The 21,155-nt window shown below is 37.4% G+C and overlaps 1 protein-coding gene across 1 annotated transcript in view; it reads left to right on the plus strand.

The window, feature by feature from the left end:
* EFHC2 (EF-hand domain containing 2) overlaps positions 1–20,572 on the plus strand; it is a 56,354-nt gene extending 35,782 nt beyond the window's left edge. Inside the window, exons 10-15 of the mRNA XM_068179703.1 lie at positions 2,576–2,772; positions 6,352–6,485; positions 10,669–10,866; positions 11,458–11,550; positions 18,516–18,621; positions 20,249–20,572. Of these exons, the coding sequence (XP_068035804.1) occupies positions 2,576–2,772; positions 6,352–6,485; positions 10,669–10,866; positions 11,458–11,550; positions 18,516–18,621; positions 20,249–20,344 (824 nt within the window). The 3' untranslated portion in view covers positions 20,345–20,572. The remainder of the gene's footprint in view (positions 1–2,575; positions 2,773–6,351; positions 6,486–10,668; positions 10,867–11,457; positions 11,551–18,515; positions 18,622–20,248) is intronic.
* The last annotated feature ends 583 nt before the right edge of the window (positions 20,573–21,155 follow it).

The following is a 21,155-nucleotide window of genomic DNA, read 5'->3' on the forward strand; positions in this document are numbered from 1 at the left end:
ACCATTTCAACTAGACAAGGCCCCAGAGAGCCTTGAACACACAGTAATAATAACTGTGACCTGAGACTCCAGATTTATCCTGCAGCACCCAGAGAAGAGTCAAACCATGCACTGCAGAGCAGATGTGGTCAGCTGGTCAAGCCATCAGCAGCATGAGTGCCAGACCAGAGACTGCTGTCTGCCTTCCTTTTGTTTTGGAATGAGATATGTGCTGGGATTTCACCTGGAAGTCCACTGAACACTGCTGCTCAAATAAAATGTGAAAGAACAAATGGGCAAATTTGCCCACTAATAGTAACAAATGCTTCAAGGCACATGTAAAAGGCATGTGTCTGTAAGTGGACTTTTAAATTCCATGGGTTGTTAAAATGGATGGAGTAGGTGACTTTTAGAGGTGGTAGAAAGGTGAAATGAAAGGATGTGGTTGAGATCTGGCCACTGGAGAGTTTAGTGAGAGCAGCATTGAAGAGGCAAGGAACGGGATGGAGGAGGTAGAGCAGCAGTTGGGAAAAGGCCTGGGTCTGCACAAGTTTGTTTGTTCCCACCTTCCTTTTCTTTCTACTTCTTTTCTCTCACTATCCCTCCCTCATTTTAGTCATGTCTGAAGGAAAAGTGAATGAGTTTCTTCAGAATGAGAAGGCTTTGTAGAGGTCAGGTAATAGTGGCTAAGGAAAAGGAGTAAGACATCCAAAATAACAATTTGGCCATCACTTTTATGCACAGGTTCAGAGGGCTGAAATGTTACCTTTTTATTTACATGAACTGGTACAAATTGGTAAGTAATGCTTCAAATCCCAATGCTTCAAATCCCAGTCCTAAAAGGGAAGTAGTAAGTTGCTCTTAGTTTTCTCGTTTCAGCAACCTGAAGGTTTCAGAGAAGTACTTCACTCTAATATTAGTAACACTGAAACTCTATGAAATTCACAGGGCTGGACATCTTGAAGCACTTCTTGAGATGGGGATCAAAGCCTGAGAACTTTGGCTCCCCATGAAGAAGATCACAACCCCTTTTTTTCTCAGTGTAAGGCCCAGCCAACAGCTGTACAAACACCTGCAAACTCTGATCTGATCTTAATGGAAGAGGGTTTTCATGGTGGTGTTTATTTTGTGCTTTAAGCCTGGCTTTTGTAGATTTCCATCAAAACTCCTTATCGGGTTTCAGTGTAAAATCTCTAACTTAATGAGATATTTTCAGTCATTTTTCTTTTTACCACTTGTAATGCATTAACGTGTAACATTTAAAAAACTGTTATGGGACAGAAGTAGGTTTGCAATATAAGTGCACAATTGCAGGGAAATAGAGGGGCAAGAGAGACCTATTAAATATTCAAAACAGTTGCTAGGATTATATAACCTAAACATTTCTTATTTGTTTTTATAGCTGGGTGAAAAGGAATGTGTTAACATTAGAGTCACATTAATGATTTGAATTGTTTCTTGATTCAAGCAAGATCTGATTATTACCATAGTGGAAGGGGTTTTTTTTTGTCTTTTATGGTGCTAATAAAGCAATTAAGACAGACCTCTGCTCCAAACTTTGGTTTAAGAAGTAGTTTGGGTTTCACATTCATTTATAATTTTGACTATAAAAGGCATTTGATTACACTGTTCATCAGCCTTTTTTTCCTGGACTTGCATCAGTACCTGATATTAAGGTGTCATTAAATGTTACTAAAGGAAGATTTTGGCTTTTGGCTTGGAAGCTGAAATATCAACAGGAAGCAAACCCCAGAGTTGTTGTAGGGCACATATCCCAGTGAAACTAAACACATGACAGAAGATTTTCCAGAAAGCTTAGTACATGCAGTGCAGTCCTGTGGTACACCAGATGTTAAAACAGGAAAGAGAAATGTTCCTTTTAGCATCTTACCCACCCTTGAGTACCTTGTACAGTTTCTAGTGACACAAATAAAATCATTATACTGTGAAAAGGAACCATGTGACATACCCACCTCACAAAGCAAAGAGCAGATCACAGTTAAATTGCATTGGCAGAACAATGTGTGGAAGACAGTATCATGTCACTCCTACGTCTTTAAAAATTTTTAAAAGCCCTTTAAAGGAAGTTAGAATTAAAGTACATCAGAATTCACAATCTTCGTAGGACAGCGCTCTCTTAAGTGTGATTTTTATTTTCCTTTTTCTGCTTTTAACAGTTTAAGGATAATTGCCTGCATCTTAGTGTTTGGATCTTAGGTTTCTCAAGGGCCAGTTCCAAGGCTGGCAACAGGGTTATGGGAATGATTTGAAGAGGCACATTTCTGTCCTGTTGTAAAGAAAAGCAAAGCAAAGCAGGGAAGGTGTCTGGCAGGCATTCAGATGAGACGTGTCACAGAATGTGCCCAATGTCACTGCTGCTGTGGGCACTGGCAGAGACAGTCCTTTTAGCAGTGAGAGGGAGGTGAAGAGAGTGTTCTGAGACAGGAAACTGGAGCACAAAATGTGGTATTGAAATACAAATAATCTGGTTTGGGGTGTCTTTTTGCTGATGACATGGAGGTTTTTTGTGTGCGTGTGTTTTTTTTTTTTTTCCAAGTAAAGCCATAATTAATTATTGTTAATTCTATTCCCATAGGGATAGCTGGTGGGAAGTTCCTGGAAAGAAGTCGCATTAAGAAGCCTGGGCAGGAACTCTTTAAGAGTGAGCCATCTGAATACTACAAGGCTCAGGATCTCTTTGTTGGAGCCAGAGTTTGTTTCCATGGTCACAACTTTCTTTTGGTGGATGCTGATGAATACACGTTCAACTACATGGAGAAGAATGCAAATGAGGTGAAGCAGGCTCTTGTTAATTTCTGTTATCTCTCAGGACTGTGGTTTCTCCATATATTTTTCAGAATTACTTATCCTGTTTCCTTGCCCAAGGCTCACAGCCCAGTGCTCTCTCTCTAGCAATGGATTAGGGGGATGCCAGCTGGGAGTGCAGGCAAGTCTGGCCAATCTTTACTGTCCATTCCCCTTTTCTTTCTCAGAATCCACTCAGTCTGCATCAGGGCTTGTGATGAGGGATATCCCTGCCTATTCTTTCTTGAGGCTGTTCAGGAACCTCTTGTCCCTGAGTTGATCTAGCCCTTGCTGAACCTACAGATACTGTCAGCTTCCACAACTTTCTGTGGCAGTAGGTTGAAAAGTTCACTGCCTTCTATGAAAAACAAATATCTGATAAAAGAAATATCTGTTTTAATTATCTGTTTTAAACCAGCCTCCCACTAGTTTCAAGGCCAGTTATACTGTTCTGAGGTTTGGGGAAGATGCTATTCACCTTATCCACCACCTTTATACTTTTGTGAATCTAAGACATTCTTCCCCCTCAGTCTAATCCTGTGCAGGTAACAGTCTCACCCTTTTTGGTCTGTCCTTGCAAAGTAACTGTGAGATGTGGAGACTGGAACAGTGTTCAGTACTCAAGACATGGACACATTCAATTTAGTCTTACTGATGAGGCTATTTTATTTCCTAATTTGATTTTTTGGCTTCATACACATTTTTCTACCAAAACATTTCCCTTGTAACATTAGAAATTCATATCCCAGTCAAGAATTGAAGCTTACAGTGTTTATTGAGTTTTACTGTCTTTTCTTGTTGCCTTCAGAGGGCAGAGCAATAAATTGTGAGCCGGGGTGCTTCTGCTGCTTTATATTTTAGCAGAATGGTGCAATTTTTTTGTAATTTAATGTGGACTAGCACCATCTGCCTTCCCTGGAACAATGAGGAAGATCTGCAAAATGCTTGTGGATGTAAAATGCTAAGGCTGCTAAGTGCTTAAAGCAGTAACATACAAAGCTGAAACCTCAAAAATGCAATCCAGTGTGTTTCCATCCTGCTGCATGGTTTCTCCTCCTGGCAGAATCAAAACCAAACCTTTTCTCCAAAATTCAGACCTCATCTTTAGATTGTACATGTTTGGAATGTTGTTTGCATTGATTGTCCTGGATCAAATGGATGAGACTTTAGTTCTCCAGACTGAATGATTGTATAGTATCAAAATAAAATCTGCAAAATGGGAAGAGGCAACATTAAAAATATGTCATTAAAGTGAATTTTGAAAGAAAGTGAACCTTTGAAAGGTTCTTTGCACAATTAAGGTTTTAATGCAGCTGGTAGGAAAAAAAGGTTGATTGTCCTAGAAGTAGGTGCTTCCCTCACATCCTTTGACTAGAGCTCCAGAAGTTTGCCTCAGTTCATCAGGAGATCACATTCTCAAATCACAACAACTTCAGCAATTACTAGAGAAGATCAGAGCTGGAAGATTGTTTAGAAAAAGGGGAAACAATGTAAATATGGCTATTTGTTAGTTGTTTCTAAAAATAGAAAACAAATTATTTTCCTTCTGAATAGACAAGAAATTTCCTTCCAGGAGAACACATCAGTATGTTTTTTAAAACTGGTAAAAGAAATCTGTATGAAATGTTTTTTCATGGAAATTGCCATTTTTACCACAGTTCTATAAGCATATGGTGATTTAGATGAAATTTTGATTGGTAATCATAATGCAGGTGAATATTGAAAATTTTTTGACACCATCTAATATAGTTGGAAAGCTTTAATTTTCTGTTTCAAAATTATACTTGTTGTATTGTTTTCCTGTTAAAGGGAGAGAAAAAACAGAGTCTTGTCATTTTGATTGCCAGCTTTACTGAAAGTAACTTCAAGGACCTAGTTAAAACTTTTCATCACTTCAGGTTTCTTTTTCAATTTGAGGGAAAAAATATTTATTTAGAAAGTGTAAATTTGCTTGCAACAGAGCAGGTGTGTTGTGTACATTCCTACTGGTATTATCCAGTTTTGGGGAGGACTGTTTCAAACAAGGCATCACTGGAAGGGAATTCAGCATTTCTGAACTGTGTCAATTGTTCTAACTTTGCTATGTGCTGCAGCACAAACATGGAAAAGGATTTTACTTCCATTGAATTTAGCATAATAATCTCTGAGTTAAGCAAGGCAATCTAACCAAACTAGATTGTGGCTAGAAACACGTCAGGAGTTCCATGAGAAGGGGGAAAGCTGCTGAAATTATTGCCATGCTGCTCGGACACTCAATACCTATGTAGATGTTTGGAATATGTAATTTAGAAAAAAAGGTGTAAAAATAGCTGTTTTGATAATGTAGAGAAGACAGGCTCCTAAATATTCAGAACACTTTGTCCATGCTGAAATACTCTGCTCTCTGAACCCTTCTGCTCAGTCTTTTCTCCCTGTTCCTTGCTTGAGCAGCAGAAGGCTGTGTGATTATGCCCCAACAGTAATATCTTGGAGAGGGGCCTGGAAAAGCTGCTGCCTCTAAAACTCTTTGATTGCTGGTCCAGCTGCTCCAAACCACTGCCTTGCAGGGCATTACCTGCCAGGGCTGCACCTTTGGGTTTTGTCAGAGGCAGAAATTGTCTTCTCCAATTCTGAGAAAAACCTGCAAGAGCTGATGTATTGATTAAACTTGGATCAATTTGTACTGCTCTGCCAGTGCCACAGAAACTTTAAATACCCTTTTCTAGATCACTTTGAACTGATACAAAGCTGTAGACACACTTCAGCACAGTTGGGGCTGAGGCCTGATTTTTATGTCCTGATACTTAATAGTAGTTATACCAAATTTCAAATAATTGCTATTGGAAGAAATGGGAGAAAAGTATTTTCAGGCAGTTCATTGTGCTTTTTAAGCTAGATAGAGCATGACAGGTATAAGGACATAGCAGATAATCATACTTGACGTCACCCCCAATTTATTGACTAAATACTTCTATGTTTTCTATTAAAAATGAGTACAGCAAATACATCTTTGGTAGAGCACTAACACAACAATCTGAATATAGATTGAAAGCTTTTGTGCTTCAGTTCTGTTTAATCTGAGTTCAAATTTATTTTAATTGTCTATTTAGGAAAAAATAAACATTCAAGTATTTTTATACACAACAGGTAAAATTGGTTCCTAAAAAATTTCCAGTGTGCTATTTCTGAGTATGTAAGACAATGAAGTCCAAAATGAATAAGACTATTTCTTGGAATGTTTCTGGAGCCAATGGTGAAAAATTAACTTTAACATTGTGAAATTTATGACTTGAGAATTCAGTGAGGTGCACCAATATAAAAGGAGGACCAAGTTATTATAACTGTACTTTAAATGTTTCTACTTCTGCTTTAGAAATGCAATGTTTCAAACAAAAGTGGATGTTCTTTTAAGTAGCTGCACTAAATTTTCTGAAAATGCATGATCTGATGGTTTTTGTTTAATTGTTTCTATTCTTAATAGTCTTACTGAGATTCCCATGGGTCCATTTTCCAGCCTGGACAGGTCCCTCTGGATGGTAGCCTATCCTTCAGGTCTTTATAATCTCTGTCTTACTTTCCTCTTTTAAGTTCCCCATGGCTGACATTTGTGTCATCCTCAACAAACTGAAGAGCATGACAGAATCTCGTGGCAAAGAAATCAGAAAGACATTTGATACTACTGACCCTGAGCATACCAATGTGATTGGGTATGACACTTTCAGGTAAGAAAGTTTGGGGTTTTAATATTTAATAAAGGCACATTCCCCCAAAATGCATAAAGCATGACTGGGTTTTGATGCTTTCTGCCCAGTAGCTGACAAGTGGCATAGATTTGTTTTGCATTTACTTGGAGAGTATGTGTAAAAAATAATGTAAATCCATGTTCCAGAAGAAAAAAAGTGATAGTTTCAAGTAAGTTGAAAAGCACAAAAGAAATCTGTCTACTTTTTATGGAGCTGACACAGTGTTGTAAAGAAGGGCGCAAGTCAGCAGTAAAATATATGCTGAATGATAAAGAAAAGTCCATCCTGCGAGTCAAACAGTAGTTTGGAAATTCAAGTAGGAACGTTCAAGTTGCCTTCTGAAAATGGTGTTTGGGTTTTGAACCATTGGTAAAGAAGACAGTGTTTACTAAGAACTAAGGTGTGTTGAAATTATAGAAGGCAGTGCTAAGCATGTTTAAAAAAGATTGGAAAGCAGTGGTGAGAACCATTATTAATACTTGGATAGTAATTTAAGCATAGATAAAGGGAGCAGAAATCTGGATTCTGGCAATGATCCAGACATGGCAATGGGCAAATGTAGAGATACTTGAAAGAGAAAATCATGTTCAAATACAAACTGATTTCAGTTTATCCCACAGCCAGAATACTTGAGTTCATGAAGTGTGTTGGGCACAATTCTGGAAAGGTTAATGATGTGAAGCAGAGGAGAAAACTTTGCTTAGAAGCATTTGGTTTTCACAGAAGTAATACACTGTATATTTAGGAACTGTCATAATAACTAAGGCATGTAAGTAGATGAATATTGCATAGAATGTCATCTCCATAGGAATGCTAACCAAGGCAGGAATTGCTTCTGAAATATGTCAGAAGAGAAATGGATCAACAGAAGGTTCTTTCAGCAATTCAGAGTGAAAGTAGTGAGAAATTAAAACAAGCTGGTATTCAGAAATGAAAAATAAGTGATTTCTCGGTAGGATTTAAACTAAAAGAGGCCACAGGTTTTGGCAGCTTTTGGTCAAAATATTTCTGAACTCAGATATTTTACTCAGCAGAAGTGAGATTTTGAATTGCTAATTGCATTAAGTACTTGAATAAGAGAGAAAATTGAAAGTTCATGTTTAATGGGAGAAAGTTCCTGGCACTTGGAAAAGGTTTTTAGTTTATGTACAAGGTAACTACTTAAAATTAAAAAAAAAATTGGTTTAGTTCAAATTATGAAATAATCTCCTGTAAAACTTTGTGCATGCACTAAGAGCAGCTCAAAGGTTTGGAACATTTGTATGATGGAATTAGGGAAGCAAACTTTCAGAAGGGATGATTGTGCTTTTAAATGGCAGAGAAAGGTTTTTATTTTATCCAGAAGAGGCTCAGTTGGGTGTAAATTTAATCATAGACATAATCTGTGCAGCTGTGAACAGCTCAACTGTTTAATTTAGGGTGGTGCTATTCTGTGACATGGAGAGAGATATGTCTGGTCACGTGGAATGGAAGGACTTGGTTTCAGCCACAAAAAATGCAGGAGCCGTCTCCATGAGCAGGAAATCTGGGGAACCCAAATAATCAGGGTTTTCTGGGCCTCAGTGCTCCTCTGGGCCAGTCTCAACAGCCTTTAATGGTCCTCATCCCTGCTATGGAGGAAGGCCTGGGGTCTAACAGGGGATGTTCACACTGCCAGAGGAAGAATTTGCCTCTAAGGAATCTTGAACATTTGTGCTCTATAGCCATAGTAGGTTTTGCTTCTATTAGTTTGTATTACATCCAGTAATCTAAAAGTCCTCATTATTATTATCTGTGAATCTTATTTTAGAACGAAAGGAGCATTTTTAATGACAAAAACAAGAGCACTTCTTGGCATCTAAAAAAATTCCAAGATGCTTCAATGTGAATAGAATATTTTTTCTTTCATTTTCTTATTGTGTACATCTCTGATTATTTTTAATCTGCCATGACATTTGATTACTATAACTAGCAACAAATGATTATTTTTAGTGCAGGCAATTATCTGTATGAGAGCTTCAATGACAATCCTCTTTCCTTATCTTAAATAAAGCTGAGGTTTTACTCAGCTCTGAATTTGGCTGTTAATATTTCTTTCTTTCTACCTATGTAATTTTATATAATCTGCATGTAAAACTACATCTGTAAGTATGATGTAATGAAGAGAATTGTGATTATATAATTAATTGCTTTCAGAACCCAAATCTTCAGCACTTCATCCAGGAAATAAATGTGTAATGTACACTGAAGCTATTCCCTAAGTTATCATTAGAACTATTGAAATCTTTGTTAAAAAGAGAATTAAAAAATACTTAAAACTTAGATGCCTGTTCATCACACAGCCCTGTCCAGGCTGATTTTTCTCATAAGCTACTGGCAAGACTGTTTGCTGTTAGAGACAAAGAACCATGTGGGTCTGACAAAGATTCCTATCTTCAATTCATCAGATTGGAGCTGCTGAGAAGCAGCTCTCTTGAGCAGTTAATTATGACTTCTTCTCTCTGTAATAAATTCAGATTGCAATCTGTCTTATTCCTCTAGAACAAAACAAGAAGTAAAACAAGAGATAGCTAAGCTGTGGCAACAATTATTGAAGCTTGTTTTTTTTTTTTTTTTGGTCAGGGGGAGTTTAGATGTCATTCTGTTTGTGAGTCTTGGGTCTTATTCATTAGTCCCTCACAATCACTAAAATATTCTTTAATTCCCAAGTGAAATAATTTTATCTACGGATTTTGGTGATTTGATTGTCACTGACTGGATTGAGAAAATAAAAGACTTTTTAAATCCTGACAGTGGAAAAATCTGTGCCATGTATGGAAATCCAGCCTGTGGAAATAGCTGATGTTATCTGCAGCCCCCAGCTCTGCCAGCCCTAGCACTGGAGTGCCAGGCTTATCAGGCAGCATTGTCCTCTTTGTGTGTGCAGTGGTGTTTATTGAAGGCTGCTGGATGCAGGCTCCAGCTTTGACTGGATCTCTGAATGCTGCTGCAGTATAAATTATAATATCCAGTAAGTGGAAAAATAATACTGACAAGATAATGATAATATTAGTAGATGGACCAGGTCTTGGTCATTAGGTTTGTGTAATCTCAAATAAGGTTTGCTACTGTCAACAACTTGTCACTCCCTTGTATTTATTTCCTGCCACTGCAAATAAAAGATCACTCTGATTTATTTATTATGGCAAAAGAAGCAGTTGAATCAAAGTAGACACTCTACAGTATTTAACCTTTCTTTAATAGTTGTGTAAGTGCTATCATATTACATGAAGTGATCCTTTCCTTTGAACAGGACCACACAAGCCTCTGAGAGGAAGCAAATGAAGAACTATGTTTCTTGTTAAAATTCTGGAAATTTGGAAGGGTCCTAAATTTCTGTGCTTTCAGTTCACATGTGGATATTAAAGAGATCCCTCATCAGATTAATTCAACAATTCAAGTGTTCTCCAGGCAGCCATTTAGCTCTTGTGTCAGAACTTTGTGCATCACTACTAATTTCTTCCATTTGTTTTCAAGGATTGGAGTTTAATCACAGTGATTCAATGTCCTCATGGGTATCACAAGGTACAGCACTAATTGCACCAGCAATTACAGTGAAGTTTATTCTTAGTGCAGTTTATTCAGAAGTATTATATATCATTAATCTAATTTTGACTAAACACATAGGCCTATGCTGATGCTTGCTTGTTAAAAAGCCTGGTTGAATGTGAGTGCACCAGAGACAAATGTTTGGGATCATAGAGCCAATGTAGTTACACTAATCCAGATTTGACAAGAGGCCTTGTAACAGCTGAGGGAGCTGACACTGTCCCATCAGATGGATTTCAGGAAAATTTCTTCTTCCATGGGCTGGACTGATTTGTCTGAGCGGCACACACAGGCTTGGGAGAGCACATCCCAGGCACATCCTTGCATGGGATCTGATTTTCCACTTACAGCATCCAAGTGTAAGCTGCTTTTGCTCCTGCCTCCTGTCTTGCATTCTTGCCAGGGGAACTTGTGATTTGGTGTAATTCTCTGTATGACATCTCTGGTAAAACACTTCAGTCATGGGTAGGATGTATTTTTGTATGTATAGACAGCTACCGAGGAAATTTGGACATCCTCCCCCAAAATTAGTGGTTATTAACTGGTTTTAACTTATTTACTTAAAACTAATGTAGGTTGTTGTTTTTGTGCACAGAAATTGGATAGTCAGTGTCGCTAGTGGAGGATTTTCAGAACATGAAATTATGACTCTTGGGCGTCATTATGGCATCAGAGATGACAGCCAAACAGACCTACTTTTCCTTCTTTCAGTGGCTCAAGACAAACTAAAGAAAAATACCTTTGAATATTTTGAACAACTGATTACAGTGTTTTTGTACAATGACCGAGAAAAGTAAGTTTCCTCTCTTTATCCCAAACTGTTATTTGAGAAGTTCTTCTTGTAAACCCACCTACTTTCTGTTTGTTGCTGAGCAAGTGGTATGTTGTGGCCAAAGAATATTATGGGTAATGTTAAGCCTCTCTCAGCACTTGACAATAGACAAGAAGAGGACAGCCTTTTTCTCTATTTTACATTTTGTATGTGGGCTTTTTTATTGTACATGCTGTAGTGAACATTCTGTGACATCAGATACCAGCTCATGGGCAAAACACAGGATTTTAAATCAAAGAGGAGAAATAGTGATTTAAGGGGGAAAATAAAGGAAAGAATTTGGATTCTTTATGTGACTCATTTGCTCTTTTTGTTCTCTGATGTTGCAGATAAAGAATCACAGAAGAATCACTGAGGATCTCAGTATGAGAAAGGCTACAATGTGGCCTTCAAGTTTCTTAGCTTTGTAATAGCAAAATTTAGTAAAACTTTGTTGTCTTTTTCTCTATCCTGATATTCCTTACACATTTTCCTACGCACAGAAACATTTACTTGAAGTAAGACTGGAAAATACCTAATGTATATTTCTACCCCTCTCTTTTTTATGTGCAGGTGTGGATTGTTGCCCTATGAGACCTGCAGGACTATTTTCAAATCCTTTAAGTTGCCGCTTCCTGATGATCTTCTAGAAACTTTACTGGCCAGGTAACTTAGGGGCAGGTAGGGTGACCTGCATGCATGGGTGCAAATCAATACTAAATATCTACTGCAGACACAAATCTTCAGAATTTATCATTTATCTAGTATGAATCATTTCATGATGCAGATTTTCTCCCTACACGTACAGACTTTCCTATTTATAGAATATTTATAATCAACTGAGATGCATCCATCATAGCAACTTCTCTTCATTTTGCCTGGCATAGTAAATTATCTGGGCTTTGGCAGTATTCTATGGAATTAATATTTCCAGAGTCAGTTACTGATACTTATCATTTTCAATAAGATTCACTTTTTTGCTGTAGTTGTTCCTGTGTACAGATGTGAGGTAAAAACAATAATCTTATGAAAGCACATTGTGTGAGTTCCAAGGAACACACTAACATGAATACAATGAACTGTCTTTATCAAGTTGACAGCATCAGTAGTAGACACAATTGGTTTGCTACTCCTATTAATCTCACCTGAGACATATTTTATTGTAATTTTTAAAAAGGAAAAGGAGTGTTGGCATGGCTTTGGTACTTTTCCATAGCACATTTAGCTTTTTTGAGACAAATGGCTTTGCTAGCTGTATTAATGGGAATAGAAGTGAAAAGAACTACTATTTAGTGCACTTGTATTAAAGATTAGAGTTCAGAGTAAGCTGTGGTGTTCTGAACACTCATGTCTTGTTGAGTTTGGTTTTCCTGCCCAGATCTTCTGGTAGTAGGTTTAAATGCATACTTGATGTTCTTTCCCTTGAGGGAAATCCTTAAATCACATGTTTTGTCTGTGCTTTCATTGTCTGTTAAAAACAGGAACAGGTCTTGTCTTCTGTCATGTTTAGATTCTTTCAGGTAAATATTCTTCTTGATTTCAGGAGGAGTCGCAAATTAACTATAAATATACACATAACCATAACTATAAATAATATAAATATAAATATAAATATAAATAATATAAATATAAATACAAATATAACTATAAATGTAAATATCTGTGTTTAGTAAATAATGAAGAGACTCTTGTCAGGCAGAAATGTGGAATTCATTTTGATAGAGCTTCTTTGTGCTGCTGTTCATCTCTTCTGACACTGAGTTATAAGCATTAGTCTTCAGAAATGTCTGAATTTTAACAGTAATCTACAACTGACATTTCAGAACTCCCACCAAGCTGCCCAACACAATTGTTGAAGGACAATTGACATCCTGTGTTAGACAAGGGGATCTTACAGATTCCATTTCTTAAGGGCTGAACTTGAATAGATGCACAAGGCACTGGAATTTTTCCTTTATGTACTAACTCAGTTCTGATAAGAAGCAGACAAGCCTGACACATCCTGGGCTCTAGGGACATGTTTATTGTTTGTGAATTTATACCAGGGAAAGCTTCTGTGCCCTGAACCTCTACTTCCTAAGGAGTGGGTGTAGGCAGTTAAAAAGAAAAAGCCCAGTACACTATAAAAAAAATTAGAGATAAGCTTAGAATACAGGGAGGAGATCAAGGGCTGGATTTCACCCAACTTTAGCAAGGTACCCGTGACAGCTGGATGAGGTTTCAGCTGCTGTAGGATCTTTCTGTAGGTGGTGGAGGAGAGAGTTATCTCCTCAGTCTGCATCAGAGCTGCAATTCTAAATTCCCATCCATTTCCCTTAGTTTCTGAAGGGGCTGAGGTCAGCCTGTGTTACAGATTTCTGTATGAGGAAGGTAAATGAGAATGGTGTGAAGCTGGGCCTCAGAAATCAGTGTGGGAAGGGCTTCGTTTGACAGAGCCTTGTGTAAGGCACTTCTGAGTTACAGCATCAGCTGCTTCAAAGGTGGCAGTTTAGGTGGTGTCGCTGCACTGCAGGTAATGAGGAACTGTCACATTCTTCTTCATGTGTGCACTTGGCACTGCTTGGGAAGTTTCTTGTTTTATGAGGGTGCAGAGCCAGGGAAATATTTTTTTGAACTTCATTTAATAGCACCTAATTTCCAGTAGTGTGTGAATCAAAGAGTTGAGTCACCTTAATGAGATTTAAACTCTTCTTTTCCTTTATTTCTGCTTTCTGTAGTTTTTTCAACACTGAAGAATCATGAAATAGGCAGGTTTATTATTAATGAAGAACAGTCCCATTCCTGGGGAGTTTGCAATTCAGTGTGGGCCGAGTTTGTCAACAGTATTCCAGTATTTTTTTTGTTTTGGTTTTTTTTTTTTTTTTTAACGAGGAACCATGTAGTTTTGTGTCCACTGATATTTCTAAAACAAGTGGTGGTGGTGGTCCTACTCTGGGAATCTTTATTTATGAAGGAAGAAAGTGGTACAATAAAAGTTGCTGGACTGATTCCCACAGAATCAGTATATATAGCTAATGCACTAGCTGGACCCCATTCAGCTATAAAATGATGCTGGACAATGTGATCAGATAATGGTTGAAGGCTGAAGCTCTGTGTTTATTCAGCTTTGCTATCTGAGATTAGGTGGCAAAGACTTCCTCCAGGACTTAATGACTCTATTTTTCCATTTTGAAAGGTAGTACTCTTAAAGTATTTATTATTTACATTTGTAAATTATACTGCAATTATCTGTCACTTATTACAAGCATGGGATGAGACTAGAAATTACTGTCTAATTTTGTGGTCACCTCCAAATGACCCAAGACTTTGTTTACTGTACCCAAAGAGCACTCAGTTGCCATGGAGTGAAGGGAGACTTAGCAAAAAAATTTGGGGTTTCATAAGACCTTTTCATATTGTCCATCTAGTGTAAATTTATATTTTTAATTGTGGGATGTTGAAATAGTAGGACTTAGATACCCAACAATGTGAACATTTTTCCAATTTACCTGAGCTGGCATATTAAAAAGTATTTGCTTTCTCCATCAGCATTTTCTCTCTTACTTTTTTAATCACAGAACAATACAGAATTTAATCACATTGTTGTAAGCAATGCAGACAGTACACAGTTGTTTCTGCCAGAAAACTACAGTAGTCATTATAAACATGTCTTTAAATTTATGCAGGCATAATGAACAACTACAATTTGTTTAATAAATAAATTTTGTGAAGTGCTTAAGTAATGAGTTCAGGGGGTTTTTCTGTTATTTTTATTTTCTGCAATGTTAAATTGATGTTAACAAGGACTTAAAAAGAAGCAGTCTTTCCCTGAAGGATTTATAAACAGCTGGTAGCTAAGGAAGGGAAAAATTGAGAGGAGGAAGAATGGATGACAAGTTTACAAGCATTACATGTTGATTATTCTGTATTAATTCAGCTGTTAATTGTAGGTCACTAGGTTTTTAAATTATGGTTTTTAATTTCTATTAAAAGTAGCTGAGTAGTTTTTCACCTCTCTGCACTGCTGGGGTTGGGCTGTTTGAAAGGTGCTTGTTGTTTTGAAAAGGTGAATCTCCAGTCAGGTAGCAGTGCCTGATGACACAGGGCCTCTCACATGGTGATCCCAGTTCTCAATTCACTTACAGGCTGGGCCAGGCCACTCCTGCCTGCTCAGTTTTTCCCAGGATTGTGGCTGGCTAATAGTTTTTTACCTGGTTTCCTACCTGTAATGGGTTTTTTTTAGGGCTGACCTTTTTCTTTCAGGAAGAAACCCTCTTTTTCTGCTACAGCAAGTGTCCAGTGGCAGTGGAAATGATAATGAGATCTTTCTCCTGCTTCCTTCTTGTTACCTTTGGTGCCTGTGACTCCCTGTGCCATTTGTGATTAAAAGGATCTCTAGAATTCATATTTTAATCTCTTAAGACAAATTATTCCTGTTACTCAGTTTGCTGAGGAGCTGGTGGTTCAATTCATGGTTGTTCAAGACATGAGTAAATGTAGTATAAATATAAATTTAAAAAAGGGGATGGTAGCCATTATTATTTAATAGTGACTTGTTCTGCTTGCTAGTTTAAGTCCTTTAATATGAGCAGTTTATGACAATTTAGTTGTACACCTGTGGCAATCTAGTCCCTTTAGAACTGTGTTGAACAGAGAGTATCAAACAGGCTGAAAAATCCCAACATTTTCTCTAAGGTTAAAGCAGCAGATGCTTCTGTTCTGTTATTATCAGAATAACTTGTTAAAAAATGTTGTTTGAAATGACGAAATTAAAAAAAAAACTCTGCATGTACATTAAAATTTCACATAAATCTTTGGGGTATAGATTTCTTGATGGGAAAGAAAAACTTATTAGTAAGTAACCTTTACTCACCAAAGCATCGTCAGGAATTATCATACTGTGATTTGACCAGATTTTTCACCTCTCTGGAGTATTTAATTATGAACGTATTTTTATAAGCAGAAATGTGTGATTATTTCTGTAATGACAAAGAAAATAAAAAGCTCTGCAAACTGTGACAGAGATGGAGGAGTGACTTTCATAGTCTAAAATCCCATGCATTGGTGAAGTAACGGGGAAAAACTGAAGAGAAGGGTGGTTTAAAGCTATCTTTGGTGCATCTTCTTGATAAGACAAATCTAATTTCCTTTTCTGAAGAGCACTGTCTCAGCATTATTAACTCCAGCCACTGAAATGTATGACATCTCTGTCCTAATAATGCACAAATTGATAACATCTCCTTAGTCCATCTGAATGCTCTGTGCCAAATCTCTAGTGTGTGCTTTTAGTTGATACAATAACTCACGGCAGTAAAACCATCTAAAGAGTAGATTTTTTTTCTTTCTGGGTTATTCTGGAGTAGTATTTTAAGATGCTTTCTTTAGCTATTTAATTATAGGATTTAGGAATCCCATTTCCTCTGCCCATGTTAAAATTCTTGGTTATAGATCATTTCAAACCCATATTGTCATCTCAGCTCACTAGTGCTGTCACACCAAATTACTTTTCTCCTTGTAAATGTTTGTCAAAAGCAGAAGCAATGCTTTCCTCAACTTTGGTGCCTCAACAGAAAGTTTGAGTAGTTACACACCTTCACTTGTTCTTTGTTCAAAAATCCTGCTTATACAGCTCAGCATCTTGGTGGTAGAATTAATCTTTTGACTTTTCACAATGAGCAAAAGGTAACTACATAATAGTAGAAGGAAAAATAATTCATCCTGATTGTTCTGAAATTCTAATCTGTCTGCCATTATTTTTGCAAGAGGTATAAGCTTTTTGAATGTCTTATTACATCTCATGCAAAACCTGTCTTCCCTATTGCCACCTAAAAAAACACAACAACAACAAACAACAACAACAACAAAAAACCCCTGAAAAAAAAGAAAAAAACACCCAAAAAAACCCCTGAAACTAAGAACCCACTGGAAGTGAGAATGGTAATTTTCCTGTGTATTGGATATATTCCCCAAAAGTAAGGCTTTATGGAAATGTAAACTTGTGTGTGAACTATGGTGAAGAGGCAGGCTGTGATAGGAGGGTTTCTCATGGCAGTGTTTCAGGATCCATTTAATTCTGGTAGCAGTAGCATTCTTTTCTGACTTTGCTTTCATCTTCAGCATAACTCACTGTACTTAACATTCCAGTTTATCGCTGCCATCTCTGTTTATGGCTCTCAGTATATTTTATTATTATCTTTCCTGCTGACTATTAAATGAAAGGTGTGGGAGGGGAGAGAAGGAAAGGATGAGTTGCAGTTTATTGCAGTTTATATTTGTTACCAGATCTATTTCTCCTCTGATATTGTTTTCCAAGTTTGTGCTGTAAATTCTCCCTTAATGTGCCTTCATGCTTAATTTTTGTTAGAACCCTGTGCAATGATTGAAGGGTTTTGAGGCCTGTGTTTTGTGCACTGCTATTTCACTGAGGACAAGGCAAAGTGATTTGCTGAAATACTTGTTTCCTGTGCAGTAGTTTTTGTCTCACCAGATGGCAGGGCAGAACTGTTTAACCTGGTGTCTTCCACCAGGTAAGAGGTATTGAGTCTTGCTGAGTGTCTGTGTTTCTCCATGGACCCCAGTGAAGCACAGACACTTCCAGGCTATGTGTTTGTGCCCAGACTGGGTCCCTTTTGTAGGTGGGTGGTGTTGGATGAGACAGGGGTCCTTCAGAAGCTGCCAGTGCTGTATTTATAGCAGAGCATTCCAGCTGTTCTTTTCAAGCTTCAGCCCAAAAGGGATCTTTCAACATTTGGCTGGTGACACTGAAAGAACAGTGATTCCCAAGGCCTGAATCACCTCAGTGTTCTGCTGAATTGAGAACTTATTTCTGAACTGCTTCATCCAAATCAATGGCAGAAGGATGAAGTGACTTATAAATCTGTTCCCATGTGGCTTAGTAGTGCAGGGTAAGGATTTTAGAAATCTGAGGGAGGGAAATGGTATTTTCCACATGTACCTGTAGACCTTAGCTGGCAGCATATGTATCTTCTGGCATATATATCTGGTGGCAGCATCTATATGCATTTAGGGGACAGCCACAACTGATACAAATGTATCTATTTATCCATAGAAATAAAGAACAATGCCATAAACCTGTTACCAAATGATTTTAAGATCTGGCTATTATTTTATGTTTGTGAGCTGTCTTTGTCAATTGCAAATTGGTCCCAAGGTGTGTGCACGCAGAATTTTTGAAGGATTACTTATTTTCAGGAGGTGATTGTAGAAATCATAATAGAGCAGGTCAGCTGTGTTACAGCACAGATCTGCTGTGTAATTCAGTTTCTTTTCTACAAAGGAATCATACACTGATCATCCCAACTCTATGTTTGTCAAAAGCTGTGAGACCAGTGTTGGAAAAGGTTGGGCAGTGCTTCAAAATTAAAATGAAAATAGTTGAAATGAAGTAAAACTTGGAAAAGATGAATTCTACTATAAGAAACAATAATAAGGTGTAAGAATATGGAAAAGAATGCATCATATAGGTGTTCCTGACATTATGTACTTTATTTTCACTCCTGCCAGTGTTTGGGAATAAAGTAGCATAAAAATTATTATCCCAAAGGCAATGATTAGTATGCTGTAGATAACATGACATAACTTTGTTAAAAATTTCCTTTAACCTCAAGTTATCTTATGGATATTCTGCTCAGGTTTGAAGATAACCAAAAGCAAGTAGAATATAGAAAGTTTGTTCATGCACTGAACTGGAGAGAGAATCAAGTCCATGCTTTTGTGGAGGAAAAGGAGCCACCCAAGGTAAAACCAGTGTCTCAATATAATTTCTCCAACTTTAACATGACTGCCTTAGCCAACACACACTACAATATTTTTTCCTATTTGTGTATTTGTGCCTGTTTTCTTTAAGTAATTATTTTTAAATAGATTTAATAGGGAGCTTTAGGATGAAGCAGAGAAGTCAAACAGGGATGAGGAGGTGCCTAGTAGGTATCACATCTTTGGGACATTTTATAGAAGAAAAAAAGAGAAGGGGAAGCAGATGTATTTATCCATGGACAATGGGTATGAGTACTCCTTCCCCCACAAATATCATTGTCTCATGTCAAATGATCTGTTCACTTGCTGAGGTAGACAGAAAATACTTTAAGCTGCATTGACACATATGCAGAAAATAGCTCTGCATTTTGTATAACTCTTCAGAAACCTGTACATAGCACACCACATCTCTGGTAGGCATGTACAGAGAGAAGAGCTGATGGATCAACTTTGTACATCTTCAGCCTGCTACTTAGGGTAACAAAAATGCAGTATCAACAAACTGCAGAGAGTAATCTGATCTTGCCATCTTGTGCTGAGTGGAACATTTTAAAATAGAAGGTCCATAAGGCAATTATGCTGAATTTTAAATACTTTGTAACAAATAAATCCAAAGACTTCTGCCAACACATCATTTTGCTCTTCTAGCCTAGCCAATGTGTTGTACAGAATGTGTTTGATTGTGTTCAGACCATTTAGAAGCACAGCATTCCTTTAAATTCAAGTTCACTTGTGCCATAGTTTAAACCAGTATTCCTCAGGCACTGTGCTCCTGACTCCTCACTCCTGCCTGCCTTAGCAAGACTTCTGTAGCAGCTCAGACTGTTGATGGTGTCAAATGAGGGCCCAGGGCTGTTGGATTGCTCTGCTTTCCATGGTTGATTATTTTTGCTTTGTCTTTGTGAAGAATTTTTCTGTCTTGTACAGATAAAATCAAAATACTTCCACATGTTTTATACAGCAGTCCTGAGGATCATGGTGTTGATTAGGCTTTGTTGAGGGGGTATTCTTTGTTTTTACAGATGAATTCTGTGCTTAAGCAATAATGAAGTATTTAATATTTTAAGAGAGGTAACTACAAAATGGAAGAAAATCAGAGACAGGAAAAGCTTTGAATCTTGTTCAGCTTTAGAATTCAATTGTCATTCTGTGCATGACTTACCATGAATGAATAGCAGTATTTTGAGGTTACAGTACAGATAGATTTGACAGATAGATTTCAGCAGCAGAGTTGTGCTTGCTTAGCTTGCTTTCTTTTTTATTCCTTCTCTTTATCTCATTATTTTGTATGATTTTTGGTGTTGAGACATAGATTACTTTTAAGAATTTGAAATATAAGCATTTTAATGAAGAAAATATAGCATTATTTAATTTTAAAATGACTGCAAAAGGGCTAGTGATAGAAAATATTTTTAAGAAAATATTTTGCAACATTCATAAGAATGTGCATGTTGTAATCTTTTAAGAAGATGTCCTATATAAAGACCCAATTTTTCACAGATTTGTCCATGGGATTGAAGCATCTCATTCAATCTTATGTTGACCAGCTTGTAATGATTCCTGTTTTCATTATTTTATACTAAGATATTCTCTGGATTACTAATTTCAGAGGGAAGATATCTGGAACCAGCTACCACGATCCCCTCCCGTGACTGGGATCAGATACCCTCCTCTTCTGGATGATCTGTTTGGCAAGGAGGAATAATCTCATCTGTGCAAGGCACTGATTTAAGATTGGTGCTTGAGCTCTGAAGATTACTTAGAGAGACACCAAAAACATTTCTTGTATAATAAGAAAAAAGCAGATACAGGTCTTATTGCATTTAATTTCTTGTTCCAACAGAGATGTATACTTGCATGTTTTTGGAACTCTTTCTAAATCAACAGCACTCTGTCACACTTATACAAGCATAATTAAAGCTAGATCCTCTAATCTCTGCCTGGTTGCACGGAGAATTTGTGAGTATTGAGAAATCTTTGAGACAAACACTGCAAAATGTGACTGACCCTGCTTTGTTCTGAGAACAAACCTTGTTGGATGACCTCTTAAAATTGGGTTTGACTGTGTTAGCACAATAATGCCATTCCGTTCACGTTTCCTCCCTTGCTCTGCAACTCTTATCTGTGGTTTTGCTCTATCCCCGTGGTGATGCTCAAGTGCTGTTCATGTCAAAGTTGGTTATTTTGTGGAGGAAATGCCAGCAAGGTTTTTGCACACTATAAAGCCATTCTGGTATCAGAGATAATTATAGCCTTTGAAAGTGGAAGCAAATGTTTTGCAGGCACGGCACAGAAGCTGTTAGTTCTTGCTTTTTGTTTTAGATGTGACTCAGGTTAGTCCCACCCAGCTTTACTTGGGTGGGACATGTCTGAAGGGAAGGAATTTCAGTGGAATTTCAGTGTGCACCATTCTTGCAGCAGAAATTTACTTGTGCTTTGAAAATTCACTGATGCCCTTCTCTTTCTCCATGGCTTAATGGAGTTCCTGTTAGCATTTTTGTATCTTTTTAAGCCTA

The sequence above is a fragment of the Anomalospiza imberbis genome, chromosome 2 (assembly GCF_031753505.1).
Source record: "Anomalospiza imberbis isolate Cuckoo-Finch-1a 21T00152 chromosome 2, ASM3175350v1, whole genome shotgun sequence".
NCBI lineage: Eukaryota > Metazoa > Chordata > Aves > Passeriformes > Viduidae > Anomalospiza > Anomalospiza imberbis.